Source organism: Nicotiana sylvestris, chromosome 3 (assembly GCF_000393655.2).
Source record: "Nicotiana sylvestris chromosome 3, ASM39365v2, whole genome shotgun sequence".
NCBI lineage: Eukaryota > Viridiplantae > Streptophyta > Magnoliopsida > Solanales > Solanaceae > Nicotiana > Nicotiana sylvestris.
Window position 1 is genome coordinate 213596225 of NC_091059.1, and position 20833 is coordinate 213617057.

The 20833-nt window shown below is 38.6% G+C and overlaps 2 protein-coding genes across 4 annotated transcripts; one reads left to right on the top strand and one right to left on the bottom strand.

Moving 5' to 3' along the window:
* The first annotated feature begins 239 nt into the window (after nt 1–239).
* Nucleotides 240–4032, top strand: LOC104249647 (large ribosomal subunit protein uL30z). The gene is made up of 6 exons (XM_009806121.2): nt 240–340; nt 776–975; nt 2415–2515; nt 2596–2733; nt 3465–3567; nt 3643–4032. Exons 2-6 carry the CDS (start codon nt 793–795, stop codon nt 3856–3858), a joined length of 741 nt encoding a protein of 246 aa, XP_009804423.1. The 5' UTR covers nt 240–340; nt 776–792; the 3' UTR covers nt 3859–4032.
* A 2089-nt stretch (nt 4033–6121) lies between these two features.
* Nucleotides 6122–9070, bottom strand: LOC104249645 (aquaporin NIP6-1). Of its 3 annotated transcripts, none has more exons than XM_070171464.1 (6): nt 8994–9070; nt 8389–8615; nt 8083–8307; nt 7806–8000; nt 7271–7332; nt 6122–6719 (listed from the first exon to the last, which is right to left on the bottom strand). In XM_070171464.1, exons 2-6 carry the CDS (start codon nt 8611–8613, stop codon nt 6515–6517), a joined length of 912 nt encoding a protein of 303 aa, XP_070027565.1. In that variant the 5' UTR covers nt 8614–8615; nt 8994–9070; the 3' UTR covers nt 6122–6514. The 3 variants fall into 3 exon arrangements, with proteins under 3 accessions (XP_070027565.1, XP_070027564.1, XP_070027563.1); XM_070171463.1 differs by having other exon boundaries at nt 8880–9069; XM_070171462.1 differs by having other exon boundaries at nt 8873–9069.
* Nucleotides 9071–20833: the final 11763 nt, after the last annotated feature.

The following is a 20833-nucleotide window of genomic DNA, read 5'->3' on the forward strand; positions in this document are numbered from 1 at the left end:
TATATATATATATATATATATATCCGGCTATTATTTTTTAGAGTGACTATACAGTGTAATTTTCTGAACTAGTAGCTATGTTAAAGAAAAGCCCAAACTCTCTCCCTTGTCTAGGTCGGCTGGGTTTTCACAAAGCCCAATTATTTTTGGATGAACAAGAATTTAATGAGGGCCCAACTTAATATGGATCCGGCCCGTCAACTTATAAAGTTGGTAGAGTTGATTTCTCTTTTAGATTGATAATACTCTCCCGAGTCTCGTCCTTACCCGTCCAAATCCAAAACCCTAAACCTCCCTCACCCTACCTCGTCTGCAAACTTGCTCCTCTCCGGCGAATAAAGTAACCTCTATCTCTGTTTTGTTACTAAGTTTTTCTGATAGAATACGCATTATATGTGAGCATTGGCTACTTGTGCTTTGTTGTTTTTGCTATTTAATTTTCACTCGTGCTTTGTTTCCTGTATGTAATCAAATGTTATAGACACGTCTGTCAATTTAATCAGAGGACTTGAAATATTTATTGTAACGTTTCAAATTTTGATTTTAGTGGAATGAAGTTCATAAAATTCAATTCATTTTCCAATCATTCCATTCAGACCTACGATTCCAGTGTTACCATCTTTTTTTTCCAACTTTACCATTTGTTATGATTTGAAGAATTTGAGGTTAACTATATTCAACTGCTAAATTGAGTTAAAGTCTGTTTGAGAAGTTGGATTGTCCAATATATCTAATAGTAAATGATTTGTCTAACTTTGCTCATTGTTTGTCTCAGAGATAGAATAGCTAACAATGGCTGAGGAGGTGCCACGGCCTTTAAATTATATACCAGAAGTGATTCTAAAGAAGAGGAAGAACAATGAAGAGTGGGCAATCAGAAGAAAGCTCCAGCTAGAGCAGAAAGTCAAGAGACTTAAATCTGATAATTTTGTTATCAAGAAGCCTGAGCAGTTCATTCGAGAGTATAGGGATAAGGTATTTATATCTATGAATTAATTGTTTAAATTGCATCCTTTGTTTAGAATTTGAGCCTTTTCCCTTTATCTTATGCTGGCTGTAAGACTTGTATTTGCCCATGTCCCATTTTGTTTTTGTTTTTACTTTTATTTGTTTGTGACATATTGCATTTATTTCATGAAGCAATTGTTCAATCTTTCCATTTTTTCTCTTGGCTTCAGCATTTTATTTTCGTTTTGAGTCTCTTTACCAGTTATAGAATCTGTAATCAGGAATTTGGTGGTGCAGTGGCAGTGACCTTTGTTAAGGATTGATGTATTTATGGTCTGATACTTACTTTGGTTCACTTATCTCTTAGTTTGGTGGCCCTAAACAAAATGATCTCCAATTTCCTTTATACTCATTTGCTAGTAACCTGCATCTTTTTGTCCTTCTTGGATATGAAAATCTTTTTTTGGGGGTCAAAAATTCCTGGATGTGAAAGTCATTGTGGCCAAAAACATCTCAGTAGCATTCTCTAGGGTCTCTAAAAATTTAGACTTACAACCAATAGCCATAACACAGAGATAGTGATGTTCTAACTTCCGAGGAAGGAACAAGACAGTATAGTGCAATAATTAGAAGTAAGAGGGTAAAAGACCTTCTGAAGCAGTACAGACAACAATGTGTTAAGGGGAGATAACAGTTTTAAATTTTCAAATTTGGGGGGGGCCAGGACTGCAACTATTTATTATGGGTGGCACCAACACTCTGGAACTACATCTGGCCTATACAATCACAAGATAATATTGTAACCGTAATCACTTTGAATACTTATCAACAAGCGCCTTCGCATTCTCTGGTGCAAAGAATCTTGCCTGTGACATCATCCCCCATGTTAGAAGATAATTGATAATCTAAGTGTTAATGGGAAATCCTTAAAAAATTTCAAAAGCAAATTGCAGGTGCATAAATTTGGATTAAGAGATAAAATTTAACAAGTTTGCAGTTAACAGAAAGTGTTATATTATCATTTGAATATTTTAAACTACACTAATATGCGAGGTTAACTAATGAATTTCCAGGTTTTTTTCCAGAAGATAACAGACTGTAGTTCTCCCTGTCTGTGCCTGAACTGAAAGCTAGTGGAACCTACTCTTGATAGTGAATAATGATAATCAAAATGGAATTGGCATGCTATATTGATTTACCTATTGAGCCTAAGATGTCCATTACCCTTGCATCCTGTGGCTCTTGTATATTTGCTTAATGTTAGATTGCCTTTGGAAGTTGTCATGTTAGTCTTCCTTTTCACGTCACTTGCTCTTTCTTCTGCTACAGCCATTAGTGGAGCTTGCCTACAGTTGGCTTTTTATCTACCTTTTCTGAGGGATCAACTTGCAGTAATCTGATTTATAAATTGTGGTGTATTGTTTGTCCAACATTCTTCTCAACCGAGCTGTTGTATATATATTTAGGAGATGGATCTTGTCCAAATGAAACAAAGGGGTAAGAAAAGATCCAGACGAGCATTGGTCACATCTGATTCCAATCTCCTTTATGTCATACGCATTGGAGGGTGGGTTCGTGGTTTTCCAATCATACTTTTACTTCTTGGCTAAGGTAACTTGGATCCTAAGATTTTGTGATTCACTTCAGGAAAAGTGATATGCACCCAAGAACAAGAAAGCTTTTGTACTCCTTGAGGCTGCGGAAAATCTTCAGTGGTGTTTTTGTGAAGGCAGATGCAAGAATATTGGAAATTCTGCTAAAGGTGGAGCCTTATGTCACATATGGGTAGGTTGAACTAACCTTTTTGCTAGTTTGCTACACGACATTTAATGAACTTTCATTACTGGATATCCCCAAAGTACTCAACCTCAAATTAGTAAATAGGCATTATGCTTGCTGGAGAGGGGGTGACTGCTCTTTTTTATTTTACTGGTTCTTAGATCTGCCAAAGGGACCTTAATTTGAATATTTAATTGGTCTTGGACTTTCTCATTTTTATTTTTTCCTATTAAGGAGAGCAATATTCTTGTTATGCCAAAATCTGTGTTTGCTTCGTCTTTGATAGTTAAATTACTGTATGTCAAAAAGAGGAAAATGAGACCCTTAATTAAGTCTATATAATCCCGGGTATATTTAATCATACAACCACTTCAATTTCAGCTATCCCTAAATGAATATCCATCTACCGTTCCACCAGTTTGAAGACAATGCCACTTAAAGAAGAAAGTTTTAGCATGTACCATATGATGACACCAGAAGCTTAATTTTGTAAAAAAATTATGGGACACCAGGATAACATAGGTCTACTTTTACAGCTATTGGTCACTATCTCTACTTAGAAACATGCCTGATCTTGGTAGAACATTAAATTGCAGTTTTTTATTCCTTAGGCAGGAAATTTTAAGTATTTAACCATGTAAAACAAAACAGCTTTTGCAGTTCCATGTATTTCTCTTCTTTCATAAACTACGAGGCTGTAGAATATTTCTAATTTTATTTTGTTCATGCTTTTGAAGATACCCAAATCTCAAGAGCATCAAGGATCTTATTTACAAAAAAGGTGCTGGAAAAATTGACAACGAGAGAGTGCCTTTAACCAGTAACGAAGTTGTTGAACAGGTACCATGAGGTGCTGCTTTTCTCTTTTATAATAGTTTGTGGGCTGCCTGTGTAGTAACTATTTATTGTTTGCAGGGATTGGGTCAATATGGTATTATATGCTTAGAAGACCTTGTGAATGAGATTGCCAATGTTGGTCCCCATTTCAAAGAAGTCACTAGTTTTTTGTGTCCCTTTGCTCTCAACAAGCCAGAAAAGGCATTGCAGGGTAAGAAAAAACGATTTGTGGACGGTGGTGATTCAGGCAATCGTGAGGGTGAAATCAATGAGTTGATCAGCAAGATGAATTAGCATATTCAAGGGGTCTATTTGTTGGGTGTATTAGTGTTGTGATAACGTCATTGGATAATGTAGCACTTAAAACTTTCTCGTATGATGGCAGAAGAATTGTAGCTATGATGCCAAAAATGATATTCTTTTTCTCCGTCCATTGATCCCAATAGCCTTTCCGTGGGTTGTTTCTTATTTTGAGCCTTGAAGCTGAACCCATTTAATTTGTAGTCCAACCTTTTTGTGTTTACCTATTTTTTCTGTCATCAGTTACCACTAGATTCTATGCAATGGCTGTAGGACTAATCCTGTAGTAGAGAAAAGATGAAAAAAGAACAAACGGGCTACGGTTAGCCACCAGAGTTAGATGCATATTACGTACTGGTGCTGTAGAATACAGATCTCCATTTCCCTATAGTTTTGCAGCTTGGAAGTGAGCTGGTGACGGTCAGGTCCATTAATTACGAAGAAAAGAAAGTTTTTACTTTGAATATTTATTCTACCTTTTAACATAGACCGATAGTCAATTCCAAGTGATTCAGAAGTGAAGTTCAATTACTTCTTCCTAGTTTAAACTTCATTTGATTTGATGCAGAAGCATTTTTCTTTTTGTGGCAGGATAGAAAAAACATGATAGACAGAAAGAAAATTAATGTACAGTAGTGTATTTTAACTGAAGATCCAATGACGTGACTCTTCTAAACCTTCCTTCTCCATTTTTGTTGGGGCAATTGCTTAGAAATTCCCTGAAAGGTGGTTTTCTCCCATCCCCCAATCAATTTCTTCTCTATATATCTTTTAAAAAAAGAATGGAGGACGGAGATGATTGGATAGCCCGTGATAAGCTTTACCACGTCCTCTTCTGCTTCTTCATTGCTATCATTACCTCCTTTCTCGCGGAAAGAGCTCGTTACCCTTTCATCCGCCGGCGGAGCATCTGGGTCGGATCCATTGTCTCACTCGCTGCCGGCGCCGCTAAGGAGGTGGCCGACGAATTAGGTTATTTCAGGTCAGCAGGCGCATCTACCAAGGACGCTGTTGCCGACGTCTTTGGTACTCTTACCGCTTTTCTCGCTCTTTCTCTCTACAAATCATCCTTCTTTCACCGCAGTCCCGATCAATCCGTTCAGGCTAAGGCACTACAGATGGTGTAATCGGTTACTTAATTTAAATCCATCAGCTGATTCGGTACTTCACGATCCTCAATTTCTTTGTTTAACCTCCATCATCATATAAATGTTCTCAAATTTTGAGCTGGAAATAGTTTTGGGTTTTTATTATTTTCGAGGAAAAACTAGTGTAGACTAATCGACTATAATATGAGGGTTCCAATGCAAACAATGTAGAGTTATTAACCTATTTACTCATGAAAAAGTGTTTCATATAAAGTTTACTAGTAATATAAATTGGCCTAGAAATGAATGAATCTTAACGTTAATACAGCCTAGCGCAGATTAATCGAGTATATTATACGCATATCACCCTTTAGTAGAATAGTTATTGTTATTACACTTATTAGGACTTTGGATCTTTTTTATGCCTGCATTGAATAGCCAAGTGTACCAAGGAAAGCATATTTTCATTTTCTTTGTTTCTGTCAATATAGTACCTCTTAGAGAAAACAGTCGAATTTGCATTTCACATTGATTTAGTATTCAAGTGACATAGCAAGAACATCGTCTTTCTTTTGTGGATGGTCAAGATATTTGTCAATTAAAATTGGAAGTTATTGAATATGTGAAGATCTTAGCGGAATAAGATTGGACAAATTTGTTTGTCAGACTCCAACTTATAATCAGCTTTGTCTTAGCTAGCTGCATATCGCCTTGCTATATCCAGTAATTTCAGAGATCACAGAGGTAAATGAGCGACACTGAATCATGTTTGGGATAAAAAATTAGTATTGGCAGTGCACAAAAAGAGGTGACAGTTTCATATCAGGTTGAGCTCAATACATATATAGTTATATTCACAATGGAGTACTCCATATGGCAGTACTTTATGGAGGAGCAAGAGTTCCTTTTTCTGATACTCAAGCATTTACTTTTCTAGTTAGAGACCAAGGTCTTGGGGCTAACGTGGGATCCGCTCAAGGACCTATGGGTTTAGGTAAATATATGATTAACATTTCTGCAATTCTCAGTCTGTTCTGGTGCAATTTAACCGGCTTTCTAACACAATGGATGAAATTAGCCTGCTCAGTGAAATAGTATAGGAAATGGAGCATGAAATAAGACTAGTATCTCAGCTGCACTTCATACCCCTTCAAAATTTCAGAGCGATGTAGAAAAACAAAAAGAAGTCCTACTTCCTGTAGCACTAGTTCTGTGAAAACACATGTTACATAGAAGTCTCTTCTACAATCCAGTAAAAACCTCACCAATAGTACACATTGCATAAGTTTGCCAATATTAGTTCTCTTCTCAAACTTGGGCTTTAATCATTTCCTTCCTTCCCTCTCTCCGTTATTGTATCTTGCTAAAAATCTGTTCCTTGATAAGTTATACTCCTATCTTGCTAAAATCTGTACATTTGGAGAGAGTGGAAAGAGTTTGTTTTATTCAGCTCACCCTTGCCTTCCAGATGCAATATGGTACAGAAGTTTTTACATTCATAAAACTGCACATTTTCTACTAAAGTATGTGACTATCATGGTCTGATGGTATTACTGATGAAATCACCTTCTGAAACTATGTTCCACTGAAGGCTTCCCGTGATTGTTGTCATCTTCATTTGGCAGTTTGACTGCAGAGTAAATACCTGCCCCAGCAAGAGCGCCAAGAATCGGAGCAGTCAGGTAGATCCAAATGGCTTTATAGTTTCCTGCTGCTACTGCTGGTCCCAGCGTTCTCACTGGATTCATTGAAGCCCCAGTTGTCTCCCTAAAACACAAGAAATAAAAAATTTGAGGAAGGCCGTTGAATAGGCTAGTAATTTATTGCACAAGCTATGTCCAACCTGAAGTGATTTCCTGTGGAATTAGGCTGTCATTACTTTATTGTTCATCTATGTATACTGGTTCATTTGTCTCATTTTATGTCACATCAAACTTTAATTTGAGAAAGCTGTAAAAGATGGTGTTAAACATTTGGAGATACGTCAAAGTGCGAAAAAGTATTAATACATATTTATGGATGGAGGGATTATTTTATTCAAGAAAGCTGTCAACTTTGTGTTCTAAAGTAATCTCCAAAGCTTCAACTTAGTCGGACAAAGAATTCAGACACGTAGATAGCACATCTGTACATGATTTTCGTTCAGCTTTTCGCATCATCATGGAAAGCACTTAATAGAAATAAAGGCTACTAGATCAAGTTGTACTACAAGATCTATCAAAACTATTATAGGAGCAGCAAAACCTTAACGAACATTCTAAGATGCATAAATGAACACCACATGGCTAAAAGCTTAAACAGCAAGATTTGCAGATTACCCAGCTATTAGAATGTTGAGCATGACGGTGGCTCCTACTGCTATTCCTGCAAGCTCTCCCACCTGTAGTTTGCCAAGAAAAGATGACCTCTAACTCAGGAAACTCGGAATAAATTTATTTGGCCTGTTGTTAGTTTACTACTAGTACTACCATTTAATAAAATGATTGTTTATAGTTTGTACATAGAGATTTGAGTTGTCAGTTGGCAAGTTTTACTACCATTAATATATGCAAAAGAAGGGCAGCCCGGTCCCGCTATGCACGGGTACTGGGAAGGGCTGGACCACAAGTGTTTATTATACATAGTCTTATACTACATTTCTGCAAAAGGTTGTTATTACGGTTCAAACCCGTAACCTCCTGGTACAACTTACCGTCAAGCTCCCTTCGCCATTAATTTATGCAAGTGAATGTAAAAACAAACCACAACGAATTTAATAAGGGTCTAGACCGAAATTATTATGGGGATCTGTGAAGTTTGTCCAATTGACAATTAGCCAAGTAGGAGGAGAGAGAGCAGAGAATAAATGCTTACAGCTCTAGTGTCGGTGGCCACGGCAGTGATAACAAACATGAGGTTAAAGCTGATGATGAATTCCAAAGCAAAAGCTTGAAGGTAACTACCAGACGGAACAGTGACTCCACCACCCATTATTGGGTGCAAAACTACCTTGAGTGTGAATGCAGCACAAAATGATGCTATAATTTGTGCTCCAATGTACACAGGAACCTGTCAAAAAAAAGATTAACACACTTAACAACATAAACAAGAGCCAGAAACTAAGTGGTTAGCGAGTGTTTATAAGTCATACATTTTTCCATGGGAAATGCTTGAGAGCAGCAAAAGCAATGGTCACAGCTGGGTTGAGATGAGCTCCAGAGATGTGGCCAGTTGACAGAATGACAATCATTACAGCTAGACCACTGGAGGCTGCCAATCCAATTAAGGTTTCAGAGCCTTGTGTCTTTTGGTTCACAATTGCTGTGGCTGTCCCTGCAAAGATCAATATCATAGTACCTATGAACTCTGCTCCCACCTGATAAAAAACACACAAAAGAAACAAGTTAGTTTTTCTTGATATCATTATCACTTGCATTTGCTTATTCTGTTTTCTCACCTTTCTGGCTAGTGAGACAGGAGGAGGAGGTAACGCGCATGAAACAGGCGGCAAGCTTCCTTCTTCTGAAGCCCATGCTTCCACACTGAAGCATTTTAAGCTCTTGAGGAGTGAGTTTCTGCCATTGCTGTTTCTTTCATGTTTGAAACCACCAAAAAGAGGAGCACCAGGAGTTCCTGGAGTTGCTGGTGTTGAAGGGGCTGACGTTCCATCTTCAGCATCCATACCTATAGCTCAAAGATAAAACTATGATATTATAGGAAAAAGAATTAATGAACAGCGAGATAAACTTGAGTTCACTGTCCTGTGTCCTTATGACAGTATGACTCCAATGAATACCATTTATAGTACTGATTAATTGCATCAGCCAATTAAGAATGTTTGACTTGGGAGAATCCCAAGAGTGAGAAAAAAAAGTTAGTGGATGGAATTGAAAGACTGAAAAAGGAAAGTGGGATTCGGAAGTGGAAAGTGGGACACAAACCAAAAACCTTAGCATTTGGAATTTAAATGAAGCATTGAACTCTAGACATCAGCCATGTGGTTCCTGTCCCGGGCCACTAGATCTTGTTATTTAATTAACACACAAAGATCATGGAGCTGACCATTTTGCACCAGGTATTTTAGTTGTCCATGCCACCATATTTGCTTCCCAAATGAAACAATAAACAGGAGGGAAAGAATCATGGTATGGTAGGTGAATGAATTGCTTGGAAGTGGGCAATAATCAATTTATAATTCATTTCCTTTAATAAAGTTGCCATTATTTGGATTATTGTCATGATTGTTAGGAGAAAAGAATAAGAAAAACCAACCCTTAATCAACCTTAGTCCACATCAAATGTAGCTGAGTACGTGGCTTGTTCTATCACCTTCCTTTAGACTTTCATTTTACTTGTATCACATCTACACGTAGGGGTGCCAAAATGGTTAAAAGAAAATAGTTAACTATCCATATTATTCACTAAAATATGACTTGGATAATGAACTTTTTAAAAATAGGTCAAATATGAATAAGAATCATATTATCCATTTAGAAAATGGATAATCAATGAGTAACCAATGAGTCTAACTTTTACATTTGTAAAGCCTCAAATTGGGGGTTCCTTAAGTTAGGAAGACTAAGAATTCTTTCAAAGTAATCATATATTATCCGTTGGTTAATCCGTTTTTATCCGTATTAAATATGGATCGGATCGGATAATTGATCCATTTTTTTTATTATCCGTTTTCGACCCGAACCATATCTGACCCAACCCGCCCGTTTGCCCACTCCTAATCACATGTGACGAGGTCATGTTACTTAATTTTTTCACTTTAGGCGTCCTAATTTATCTTTGAGCGTACAAGTTATAATTCTAGGATTCATTAAGAATTCTAATGGGTCGTTTGGCCGGAGGTATTAGGAAATATAATGCAAGTATTAGCTCTGTGCATTGTTAATGCCTTATTTGGTACATTTTTTTAATGTGTATAACTAATGCTTGTATTAGTTATACATCATACTTGGTATTATCTTATGTATAAGTAATTAATGCATAGAGAACCATGACATTAGTGATAACAAGGCTATTAATGCATGCACTAGTATGAATAAAGACAAAGTTGTCCTTAAAGTCCCTTAAAGCTAGAGAATATGGAGGGCATTTTTGTAAACAACTATTTTTCTTAAAAATTATGCAATGCATTATAATTTTTAATACACCACACCAAACAGTAGATAAGAAATAATATCTGCATAACTAATGCTTGTATTACTAATCCATATATTATTAATCCTTGCATTACTAATATATCTTATTCCGCACTATTCTTGTACATCCTACCAAACGGCCCCTAAGTGTTTCACTTACCATTCCATATTTAGGGTTCTCTGCATTTCATGACCTTTAAATTTAAGGTAATTTATGTGTTTCTTAAGTCGAAAGTCTATAATAAATATTCTCTTTACCTTCTCAAAATAGGGACGAGGTCTATGTATACACTATTCTTCCCAGACTCCACTTGTGAAACTTTCCTGGGTATAAGGTAAATAATGATGTTACTTGGAGGGCTGGAGGTTTCAAATTATTTGCCGATGACAACTTAAGGACGTGAGTGGAATGCATCCACGCACATGCAGGGTTTCATACTAAATATACTGCTTTTAGTAAAAACATTTACTGGAAACCAATACTAAAAGTACATAGGGAATCTTTTATAATGAATGTCAAAGCTTTTGGCAATCAATAACGACGTAGGCCTACTTTGATCGAATGTAATACAGTTTGTCCTTTTTGTTGTTCTCGTTTCTTCTCCTTCTCTTGTTTTTCTTTTTTCTTCGATTTTGGTGGCTCTCACTTCACTTTTCATTGCATCCACCATTTAAAGCGTGACCAAATGCAATCAAAAGGAATGTCCCTTCATTATTCATTTCATTTTTCCAAACATAATCATTAAGCAAAAGAAGATCAAGAAGGATCCATGATCTGTTAAATCAATGGTGATATATATTCGCACTTAGTTGATGAAAATATACTGCTTTTTGGCTTTCTTTTCTTTAAAAAATTTAGAGTAAGTTCTTTATTGTGCCTCATATATAATTGATGGGTGGAGTCATATACCGCTAGAGATAGAAATTTACAGCAATGGCGAAAGACATATGAGAAAAGATAGTACAAGTGAAAAACATTGAAAAGATTGGTAACTGATTCAAGAATGGTGTGGGAACAAATGCTTTTGTTTCATATCATCAATATGCATGTAACTCTCTAAACCTTGATATGTTCTTTTTCAAACTTAAAAGCAATAATGGCAACAATAGAATTTTTCTTCCAAGGGTCATTTCAGTGGCAAAAAGTTGCGAATTGGTACGGTATAGAATTTAGAGGTAGGAAATAGATCATAGACCTCCTTATTTTCTTCAGATATATATTGGTGGAATCTCCATGTCTTCCACTTTGGCTTTCTTATTGTACATGAAGCAGAAATGAAAACGTACAAATTCTTTAAAGTTTAATATTCAGCTCATGCATAAAAATTGACAAGGTTTGGGAATAGTTCTTCCAAATATTTCCTATAAGTTAAAAGATTTCGAAACATTCCATACTTAAGAGTCCTCGGGAGCTAGAATATTAGCTACGGGTTCGACTAAATAAATAGCTTTAGTCTAAACTCTATATTTATGTTAAAAAATTTGTTAAATATGTATAAAACTTAATTTAGAATTCAATTACTAGTTAACACCGGATATCCCTACTCTAGAATTTAGAACTTAATTATAAAAGTCAAATGTTTGGCTCCACCTCTAATTCTATGACATTTTTAAGTACTAATGTTCGTCGAATCGTCGGAGGTTTCAGATTTGGTGATGACAACTTGAGGTGGGTGGTTGGAAGCATCAACATGAAGGGCTTTGCACTAATTAATATGATTGCTTTTAGTAAAACATTAACTCAAAAACAATATTTAACGTGCATAATGCAGGGAATCTTTGTTAATGAATACTAATAAGTAAAGCTTTTCTGAATCAACAACTTAGTCTCACTGATCTGATGAAGTACTATAATACGGTTTGTCTTTTATTACTCCTTTTCTTTATCATTATTTCTTCTCTTTTTTAGTTCAATTGTTTGTGGTTCTCATTTCCCATTGCATCCACCATTTAAAGAGTGACAACTGCTATAGAAAAGAAAGCATTGGCATAATTCAATTTCCAGACATAATCATTAAACAAAAGAAGATCAGAATAATTGACTTTCGTATTAATTGTGATAATTAGCAATTAGTTGATCAGTGCAATTTTTTTGTTTTTGTTTTTAAGTTTAATGAGAAGGAATGTGTCATTTCTTTTGCTTCGTTTGGTAAAAAGAATATCTATACTCTTTTTCAGAATATATCTCCAAAAGCAGATGCTTTATTGCCACTCTCAAATAGTATAAGTCACTTGTTTGGAGCGAAGGCAAATTATGCTGGGATAAATTATATTGGGATTGATTATGTTGGAATTAATTAGTTTAGTATTATTTCTTATTGATTGTTCGGTATCTTGTACTATTTTTAGGATTGCCAATTTTAAAGTTTTATCCTTGGATATACCGAGAATGATTATGTTGGGATGTGACGACCCAAAGGGTCATCACTTGCTTTCAGTTGATTTCTGTGTCTCTGAGGCCTTGAAAACCTCATTAGAGTCGCCTTGATTTGCGTGCGCAGTCCGGACACGTAGCCGGAAAGCTTAAATATGAAACTCTGTGAAAAATGCTAAATTTGATGTTAAAATGAATAAATTTGACTTCGGTCAACACTTTGGGTAAACGGATCCGGATCCGTGATTCGACGGTCCCGGAGGGTCCATAGGAAAATAAATTTTCGACGGTCCCGGAGGATCCGTGATTCGATGGTCCCGGAGGATCCGTGATTCGACGGTCCCTGAGGATCCGTGATTCGACGGTCCCGGAGGATCCGTGATTCGACGGTCCCGAAGGGTCCGAGAAATAAATTTTTAAGTGAAATTGTTTAAGGAAATTTGAAATGAAAACTGATTAGAAAGCAATGGTATCAGGCCCGTATTTTGGTTCCGGCACCCGGTACAGCTCTTATATATGACTTGATTCATTCCTTTGAAATTTGGTTGAAAACGGACGTCGTTTGATGCGATCCGGACCTTAATTGAGAAATTTGATGTTTAAAAGAGTTTTGAGAAATATCATTGATCTCGAGGTTTAATTCGATGCTCGTGATGTTATTTTGGTAATTTGATTACACGAATATGTCCGTAGGATTTTTTGAGGCTTTGTGTAAACTTGTGTTGGAGTTTCAAGGGCTCGGGTGAGTTTCGAGTAGGTTCCGAGATGCCTTAGACTTAGAAAGTCAGGTGTTGCAGGTTCAGGAAGTTGCAGTCTCTGAACCCTCTAGTGCGGTCCGCGAAAAATCGTGTGCGACCGCTGAGGGGCCAGCGCAACCGCGGTCGCCTTTGCGTGGTCCGCGGTGGAGGCTGTGCGGCCGCAGTCGGCCTTGTGCGGTCCGCACAGGGTGCTGAGCTGCAGGTCTTCAGGTACTTAGTGTGGCCGCAGTTTATTTGATGCGGTCCGCACTGGAGGTCTGAGATGGGTATAAATAAACGGGAATTTCAGTTATTTTTCACTTTTCAAACCCCCTCCCCCCCCAAAAAAAAACATAAAAGACGATTTTTCAAATAACCTTTCTTCTCCAAAACATTGGTAAGTGGTTTCTAACTCATTTTCTTCACTCCTTAATATCTTTTAATATGTTTTTAACTTCAAATCAAAGATTTTCATAGGAAAAATTGGGTGTTTTGGGTAGAACCTAGGTTTTTCTAAAATTTGGAATGTGGACCTCAATTTGAGGTCCGATTCAAAACAAGTTATATATTTGGATTCGTGGGGGAATGGGTAATCGGGTTTTGGTCCGAACCTCGGGTTTCGACCACGTGGGCCCAGGGGTGATTTTCGACTTTTGGATAAAACCTTGGAAAATTCATTTTTCATGCATTGGGGTTGATTCATTTAGCACTTATTGATGTAATTAAGTAACTTGTGATTAGATTCAAACGGATTGGTGGTGGAATCGAGGAGTAAATCTATAATTGAGATTTGAGTGGTGTTCAAGGCATCGAGGTAAGTGTTTGATCTAACCCTAGCTTGAGGGATTAGGAGTTGAGTCATATTTGCCACTTGCTTCTTGTTGAGTACGACGTATAAACATGGTGACGAGTATCTATACGTTGGTGTCAAGCATGACCGTGGGTCTTAAATTGAAAGTTGTTGTGTTCTTGAATGACACCTTATATGCTTTAATTAATGATCTTCTATGATTGAGCATTTTTATTAATTCAACTGAGTACCAGCTAAGTGAGATTGGTATAGCTGATTCTCCCTTGCCGGGATGACTATTTCAATATTGCTTTTTTCCCTTGCCGGGAAATTATTATATTGCTTTTGTTCCCTTATTGGGAAATTATTATATTGCTTTTGTTCCCTTGCCGGGATTTCTTGTGATTGTGTGATGAACTGTGAAATGGGAGCGGGTGGTACGCCTACCACAAGATAATGAAATGGGAGCGGGTGGTACGCCTACCACAAGATATTATAAAATGGGAGCGGGTGGTACGCCTACTACAAGATATTATGAAATGGGAGCGAGTGGTACGCCTACCACAAGATATGATGAAATGGGAGCGGATGGTACGCCTACCACAAGATATGAGAAATGGGATCGGGTTGCACGCATGTAACAAGATGGAAACTGAAAGTGAAAGTTGTCTTTACTTTTCTTTATATGTGTTAGAAGTTATATTGTTAACTTCCTTGTTATTTCTTGTTATTTTGTTTTGTCAGCTACCCCGAAGCATGTTCCCCTTCCCCAGCTTTAATTGCTTATTACTTGTTACTTTTCCGCCATATGTTATATAACTGCACAGGTTTATCTGGAGTCTGGTCCTAGCCTTGTCACTACTTCGCCGGGGATAGGCCAGGCATTTACCAGCACGTGGGGTCGGTTGTGTTGATACTACACTCTACACTGTGTGCAGATCCCGGAGCAGTTTTCGGACAGTAGTTGGAGGGCTTCCTTCAGTCCACTCGAAGACCCAGGTAGACCTGCATGCATCCGTAGGCCCTGGCTTCTCCCTCTATCTCTATTTCCTGTTGTATTTTTCATACTTCAGAAACGGTGTGTTGTTATTTCTTCAGACCTTGTATGTAGTAACTCTTAGACAGTCTGTGATACTGTGACACCAGATTTTGGGGTAATTAAAGTTTAAAAGTTGTAATAGACGTAGTTTTAAGTTTTATAACTGTTGACTTTCGCTTATTTACATAAAAATTCCGTTGTTATCATGTTATCGCATCATGTTTGTTAAAATGAAGCAATATGAAAGTGTAGTAGGTAGTTAAGGTTTGGCTTACCTAGCTCCCATTAGTAGGCGTCATCACGACTCCCGAGGGTGGAAAATCCGGGTCGTGAAAAGTTGGTATCAGAGCTCTAGGTTACATGGGTCTCACAGTTAACATACAAACTTAGTAGAGTCTGATGGATCGGTACGGAGACGTCTGTATTTATCCCAGAGGCTACAGAGTTAGGAAAACTTCACATTTGTTCTTTCTTATCGTGCTGTTCTATTTCCCCAATACTGATTAAATTTTTACTTCGTTCTTTTGCAGATGGCGAGAACACGCGCTTCCTCATCTACCGCTCAGCAGCCCGAGCCCCCAGCAGCAGCTTCCACTAGGGGCAAAGGGCGAGGCCGAGGTCGTGCTAGAGGCCGAGGTAGGGGCAGAGTTCAGCCCCGAGCAGCAACACCAGTTGCAGAGCCTCAGGTTGATTTTGAGGAGGAGGTTCCGACCCCAGCAGTTCCGGTGGCCCCAGCTCAGGTCCTATAGGGGTTTATTGCTACCCTAGTTCTTCAGGAGGCTCTGGTTCGATTGGTGGGGCTCTTGGAAAGTGTCACCCGAGAAGGTTTGCTTCTTGTAGCACCAACCACTTCTCAGGCTGGAGGAGAGGCCTAGACTCCTGCTACTCGCACTCCGGAGCAGGTAGCTCCTCAGATTCAGACTCCAGCGGTTCATCCAGTTGGAGCAGTACAACAGGATGTGGTAGCTCAGACCGGTGATGGAGCGACTATGTCCACCGATGCTTTGTGGAGATTGGATAGGTTCACCAAGCTCTTCACTACTACTTTCAGCGGTGCATCTACTGAGGATCCCCAGGATTATCTAGACAGCTGCGAGGTTCTTAGGAACATGGTCATTGTTGAGACCAATGGGGTCGATTTTGCTACATTTCGCTTGTCTAGATCTGCCAAAACTTGGTGGAGAGATTATTGCTTAGCTAGACTAGCCGGGTCGCCATCTTTGACTTGGGATCAGTTTGCAGTATTGTTTCTGGAGAAGTTTCTCCCCATTACTCAGGGAGAGTCCTATCGGAGGCAGTTTGAGCGCCTCCAACAGGGTTCTATGACGGTCACCCAGTATGAGACCAGGTTCATCGACTTAGCTCGCCATGCTCTTGTCATACTTCCCACCGAGAAAGAGAGGGTGAGAAGGTTTATCGATGGTCTTATTCAGCCGATTCATCATCAGATGGCCAAGGAGGCCGGGAGTGAGATCACTTTTCAGGAGGCGGCCATTGTGGCCCGCAGAGTTAAGATGGTTTTGTCACATGGAGGTGGTCATGGGTCGGATAAGAGGCCCCGTCATTCAGGTAGATTCAGTGGTACCTCGTCTAGAGGTAGAGATTCATATGGTAGAGGCCATCCTCCTAGGCCCTTTCAGTCAGCTCTTCAGGTTTCTCATGGTGCTTCAGGTGGCCGTGGTCCTCCGATGTAATATTCCGATCAGCAGTCCTTCAATGCACCACCAGCATCTATCAGTGCACCACCAGCATCTATCAGTGCACCACCACTTCAGAGTTTTTAGGGTCGTCAGCCCCAGCAGCCGAGGGCTTGTTTTACTTGTGGCCACCCGAGGCACATTGCTAGGTATTGCCCTCGAGCTTCGAGCAGTTCTCCGTATCAGGGTTCTCGCGTTATGGTTCAGGTACCGGATGTTCCACAGACCGCCCAACCAGCTAGAGGTGGGGGTAGAGGTGCTAGAGGTGGAGGTAGAGGTCCTAGAGGTGGAGCTCAGACCGCCAGAGGTAGAGGCCAGCCAGCTGCAGGCCATCCTAGGGAGGTAGTTCAGGGTGGTGGGGCCCAACCCCGATATTATGCTCTCCCAGCCAAGCATGAGGCTGAGGCTTCAGATGCAGTTATTACAGGTAGGGTTCTGGTTTGTGATAGAGATGCTTCAGTGTTATTTGATCCAGGGTCTATATACTCGTATGTGTCATCTTATTGCACCGTATCTGGTCATGCCTAGTGATTCGTTGAGTATTCCTGTTTATGTGTCTACACCGGCCGGTGATTCTATTGTTGTAAATCGAGTCTATTGCTCTTGTGTAGTTGCGATTGGGAGTCTTGAGACTCGTGTGGATTAGTTGCTTCTAGATATGGTCGATTTCGATGTTATATTGGGGATGGACTAGTTATCACCTTACCATGCTATCTTGGACTGTCATGCCAAGACTGTGACCTTAGCTTTACCGGGTATGCCTCGTTTAGAGTGGAGAGGAACTTCTGGTCATTCTACCTGTAGCGTTATTTCTTATGTGAAGGCTCGGTGTATGGTCGAGAAGGGGTGCTTGGCCTATTTAGCTTATGTTTGTGATTATAGTGCGGAGGTTCCCTCTATTGACTCTGTGCCCGTTGTTCGTGACTTTCCTGAGGTATTCCCTTCAGACCTGCCGGGTATTCCGCCCGACAGAGATATTGACTTTTGCATTGATTTGGCTCCGGGCACTCAGTCCATTTCTATTCCTCCGTATCGCATGGCCCCGCCAGTGTTGAAAGAGTTGAAGGAGCAGTTGCACGACCTGCTGGAGAAGGGTTTCATTAGACCCAGCATTTCACCTTGGGGTGCGCCAGTTTTGTTTGTTAAAAAAAATGATGGTTCGATGAGAATGTGCATTGATTACCGGCAGTTGAACAAGGTCACCATCAAGAATAAGTATCCACTACCGAGGATTGATGATCTGTTCGATCAACTTCAGGGTGCCAAGGTATTTCAAAGATTGACTTGAGATCTGGCTACCATCAGTTGAGGATTAGGGCATCCGATGTCCCTAAGACAGCTTTCCGCACTCGGTACGGGTGTGAGCACGTGATTTTTGCCTTAACGAAAACTACTCCAAAAATAAATCAAAAAATAAAATAAATTTCTCGTACTGTGTAATTTTTGAATTTTTGCGTGGTGTTAAATACTTGTGTTATGTCCGTGAATGTTTACTTTGTCATAATGAAATGAAAAATAAAATAAAATACATATTGCATGCATATAGGATTTAATTATGCATTTTAAGAATTAATTAAAAAATAAAATCACAAAAAATATGCATTCGTCCTATTTTTAAATGTATTACTGTGTGATTAATGTTTTGTCTATGTGTTAAATAGTTGTTATGAAGTAATTAATATTTTTGTGTAAGGTTAAAAATTGTTTTATAATTTTATTAGGATTTTTTTTATTAATAATAAAATTAGAAAATAATTGAAAAGGAAATAAAAAAAATTGGACCTGGATTTAAAATCCAGGCCCAAATCAAATTACACTTCCTCAGCCCAATCCAAACAGCCTATCCGGTCCAGTCCCAAGTTAAGACCAAACGACGTCGTATGGTCACCTCTCATCAAGGGCCGTTGAATTAAATCCAACCAACGGTCAAAATCCCCTGCCCTTACCCGCAACCCATAACCCGACCCAATGACCCGATTCAGTCCGACCCCAACTTTAAACCAAACGACGTCGTTTGGTTTAATGAATTAATCCTGACCATCCATTCTACTTGATCCAACGGACGATACCAATCCACCCCACCCCTATATAAATCCCAAGCCTTCACCCGGCCCCTAACTAAACACCCCCCCCCTCCTACACTGTTCATCATCATCCCCCAAACCCCCACTCCTAACCCTAGCCGCCCTAGGATTCCACCGCCTGAAACCCGGCAGCATCAACGCCGCCGGTCACCAACTTAAAACCCTAGGACCTCCTGAACATCCCCTACACGAATCCGACCTTAGTTTCCTTCGAATCAGGCCCCAACCCTTCGAATCTTAAATCGAAGGTTGGCCTGAAAACCTGATCTAAACCAATCAGCACCTAGTTAACACCATAGCTTCCCCTAGTCATCCTGAGTATGGATCTGTTGTTTGTTTGGCTCGAATCAGTTCCGAGCTTCTCGAATCTTCTTTTGAAGATTCGGACCAAACAAGAACAAGCTCAGATTTGTTTTAAGCTGACACCAAATGACCCCTAGGCTACCCTCACCCTTGTGTCATGTTTGGTTCTTCTCGAATCTGACCAGAAATGGTTAAATCCCAAATCGAATTTTTAAGAACCCTAAAAATACCAAACTTTCGGATTCTGTTCAGATTAAGTAAAGATTGAGGTTCAATCGACCTTAGTCGAAGTATTTTCAGTGGAAAATACTTCGACTAAGGTCTGTTTGATTTCAAACAAAAATCCAAATCCAAGCTGAGTTCGAGTCGGATTAAAATTGAAGATTCAAAGGTATTTTTTCTATTATTTTGTGTATTCTACGTGTGTTGTTGTTTGTCTTAATAGCTTGTTAATTTTTCACGATTTTATTTGATTAATTCTGTCACTTTTGTCTCATGCCCGTCTATATGGTCAAATATGAAACTGTTTCAATTGGTTATGATTGTTCATAATGTAAGTAATCGACTCGATTAAGTTCGTCGATTAGTTATATTATGAATTCTCACTTATGATAATGCTAATAAAAAAAACAGTCTGCTTCTATTGTTTTAGACTAATTATTGACAGATGTTGTAAATAGTCAACTGATTAATACTCGTCAATTAAATCATGTTTGTTTGTGAATCAGTGAATTCAAATGTATGCTGTATATGTTGTTTTCTGAACAGGGCATTGTCAGTATATTGACAATGCTCCTGTGTATGTTTGATCTTAGTTCAATTATAAGTTCAGTTTGCATTATTATGCTGAACCCAGTGTAATATTGTCAAGTTTGAGTTCAAGTTTACAAATGATGATTAGATGTAATTGTGATAGAATGTTTACATTCTTAGGATTCAGTCCAGAACCTAAGAGAATTGGTATTAGCTGTGTTAAATCAGGTTGATAATTAAGTTTGAACAGATTTTTAAATCTGTTTTGTAAATTCTGTTATGATTTTTACATTTAAGGCAGTAATAATAGTGATCACAGTAGGTATTTCTGGGTTAGAAACAGTAGGGTAATGTGATAATAGTAGTGGGCTGAAAGTGGAATGTAATGGCTATAATTTAAGTAATAAAGGGGAACAAGGGATAATGGGGCTGCTGAAAATCATGTTAGGATCACATAAAGTATTAAAAAGTAGTTTTAATGGAAACTTTTTAATTTTTAAAGGGAAAAAGGGTCCAGCCACCATGAAAAAGGTGCAACCAGCCCTGTATAAATACAGGGGCTGGACAGACCTTAAGGCAGACTGGAAGAGACCTTAGAGACTGAAAAAGAGAGTTCTAAGAGGGAAAAGAGAGAGTTTTTTTTTCAGAGAATAGGGGCAGTTTTCAGAAGAAGAGAGTTTGAGAGATTTTAGGAGAGGAAAAAGAAACAGAAAGGGAACAAAAGGGCAGTCACACACACACACACAGATATACAGCAATAGAAAAAAAAATCAGAAAAATGGGAATTTGAAACTAAAAAGAAATTGAAATTTGAAATATTGTTCTTTTGTTGAATCTGTTCAACCTTACTTGGTTTCACTGATTCAGTTAACATCTGAAGTGTCCAGTTAAAAAATAACTGTACTGTGCATCTGTTTTCTTCGGATCTTATTATTGCTCAAATCTGTGGGAATACTGGTATTTCGCTGTTTTGTT

Excerpts from the sequence above, each read along its gene's own strand:
- LOC104249647 (XM_009806121.2), top strand. The coding sequence starts at position 793 with ATGGCTGAGGAGGTGCCACGGCCTTTAAATTATATACCAGAAGTGATT. Across the intron at positions 976-2,414 it reads TTCGAGAGTATAGGGATAAG|GAGATGGATCTTGTCCAAAT; the intron begins GTATTTATATCT and ends ATATATATTTAG. Across the intron at positions 2,516-2,595 it reads TATGTCATACGCATTGGAGG|GAAAAGTGATATGCACCCAA; the intron begins GTGGGTTCGTGG and ends GATTCACTTCAG.
- LOC104249645 (XM_070171464.1), bottom strand. The coding sequence starts at position 8,613 with ATGGATGCTGAAGATGGAACGTCAGCCCCTTCAACACCAGCAACTCCA. Across the intron at positions 8,001-8,082 it reads AGCATTTCCCATGGAAAAAT|GTTCCTGTGTACATTGGAGC; the intron begins GTATGACTTATA and ends TTTTTTTGACAG. Across the intron at positions 7,333-7,805 it reads TGGCCACCGACACTAGAGCT|GTGGGAGAGCTTGCAGGAAT; the intron begins GTAAGCATTTAT and ends GGCAAACTACAG.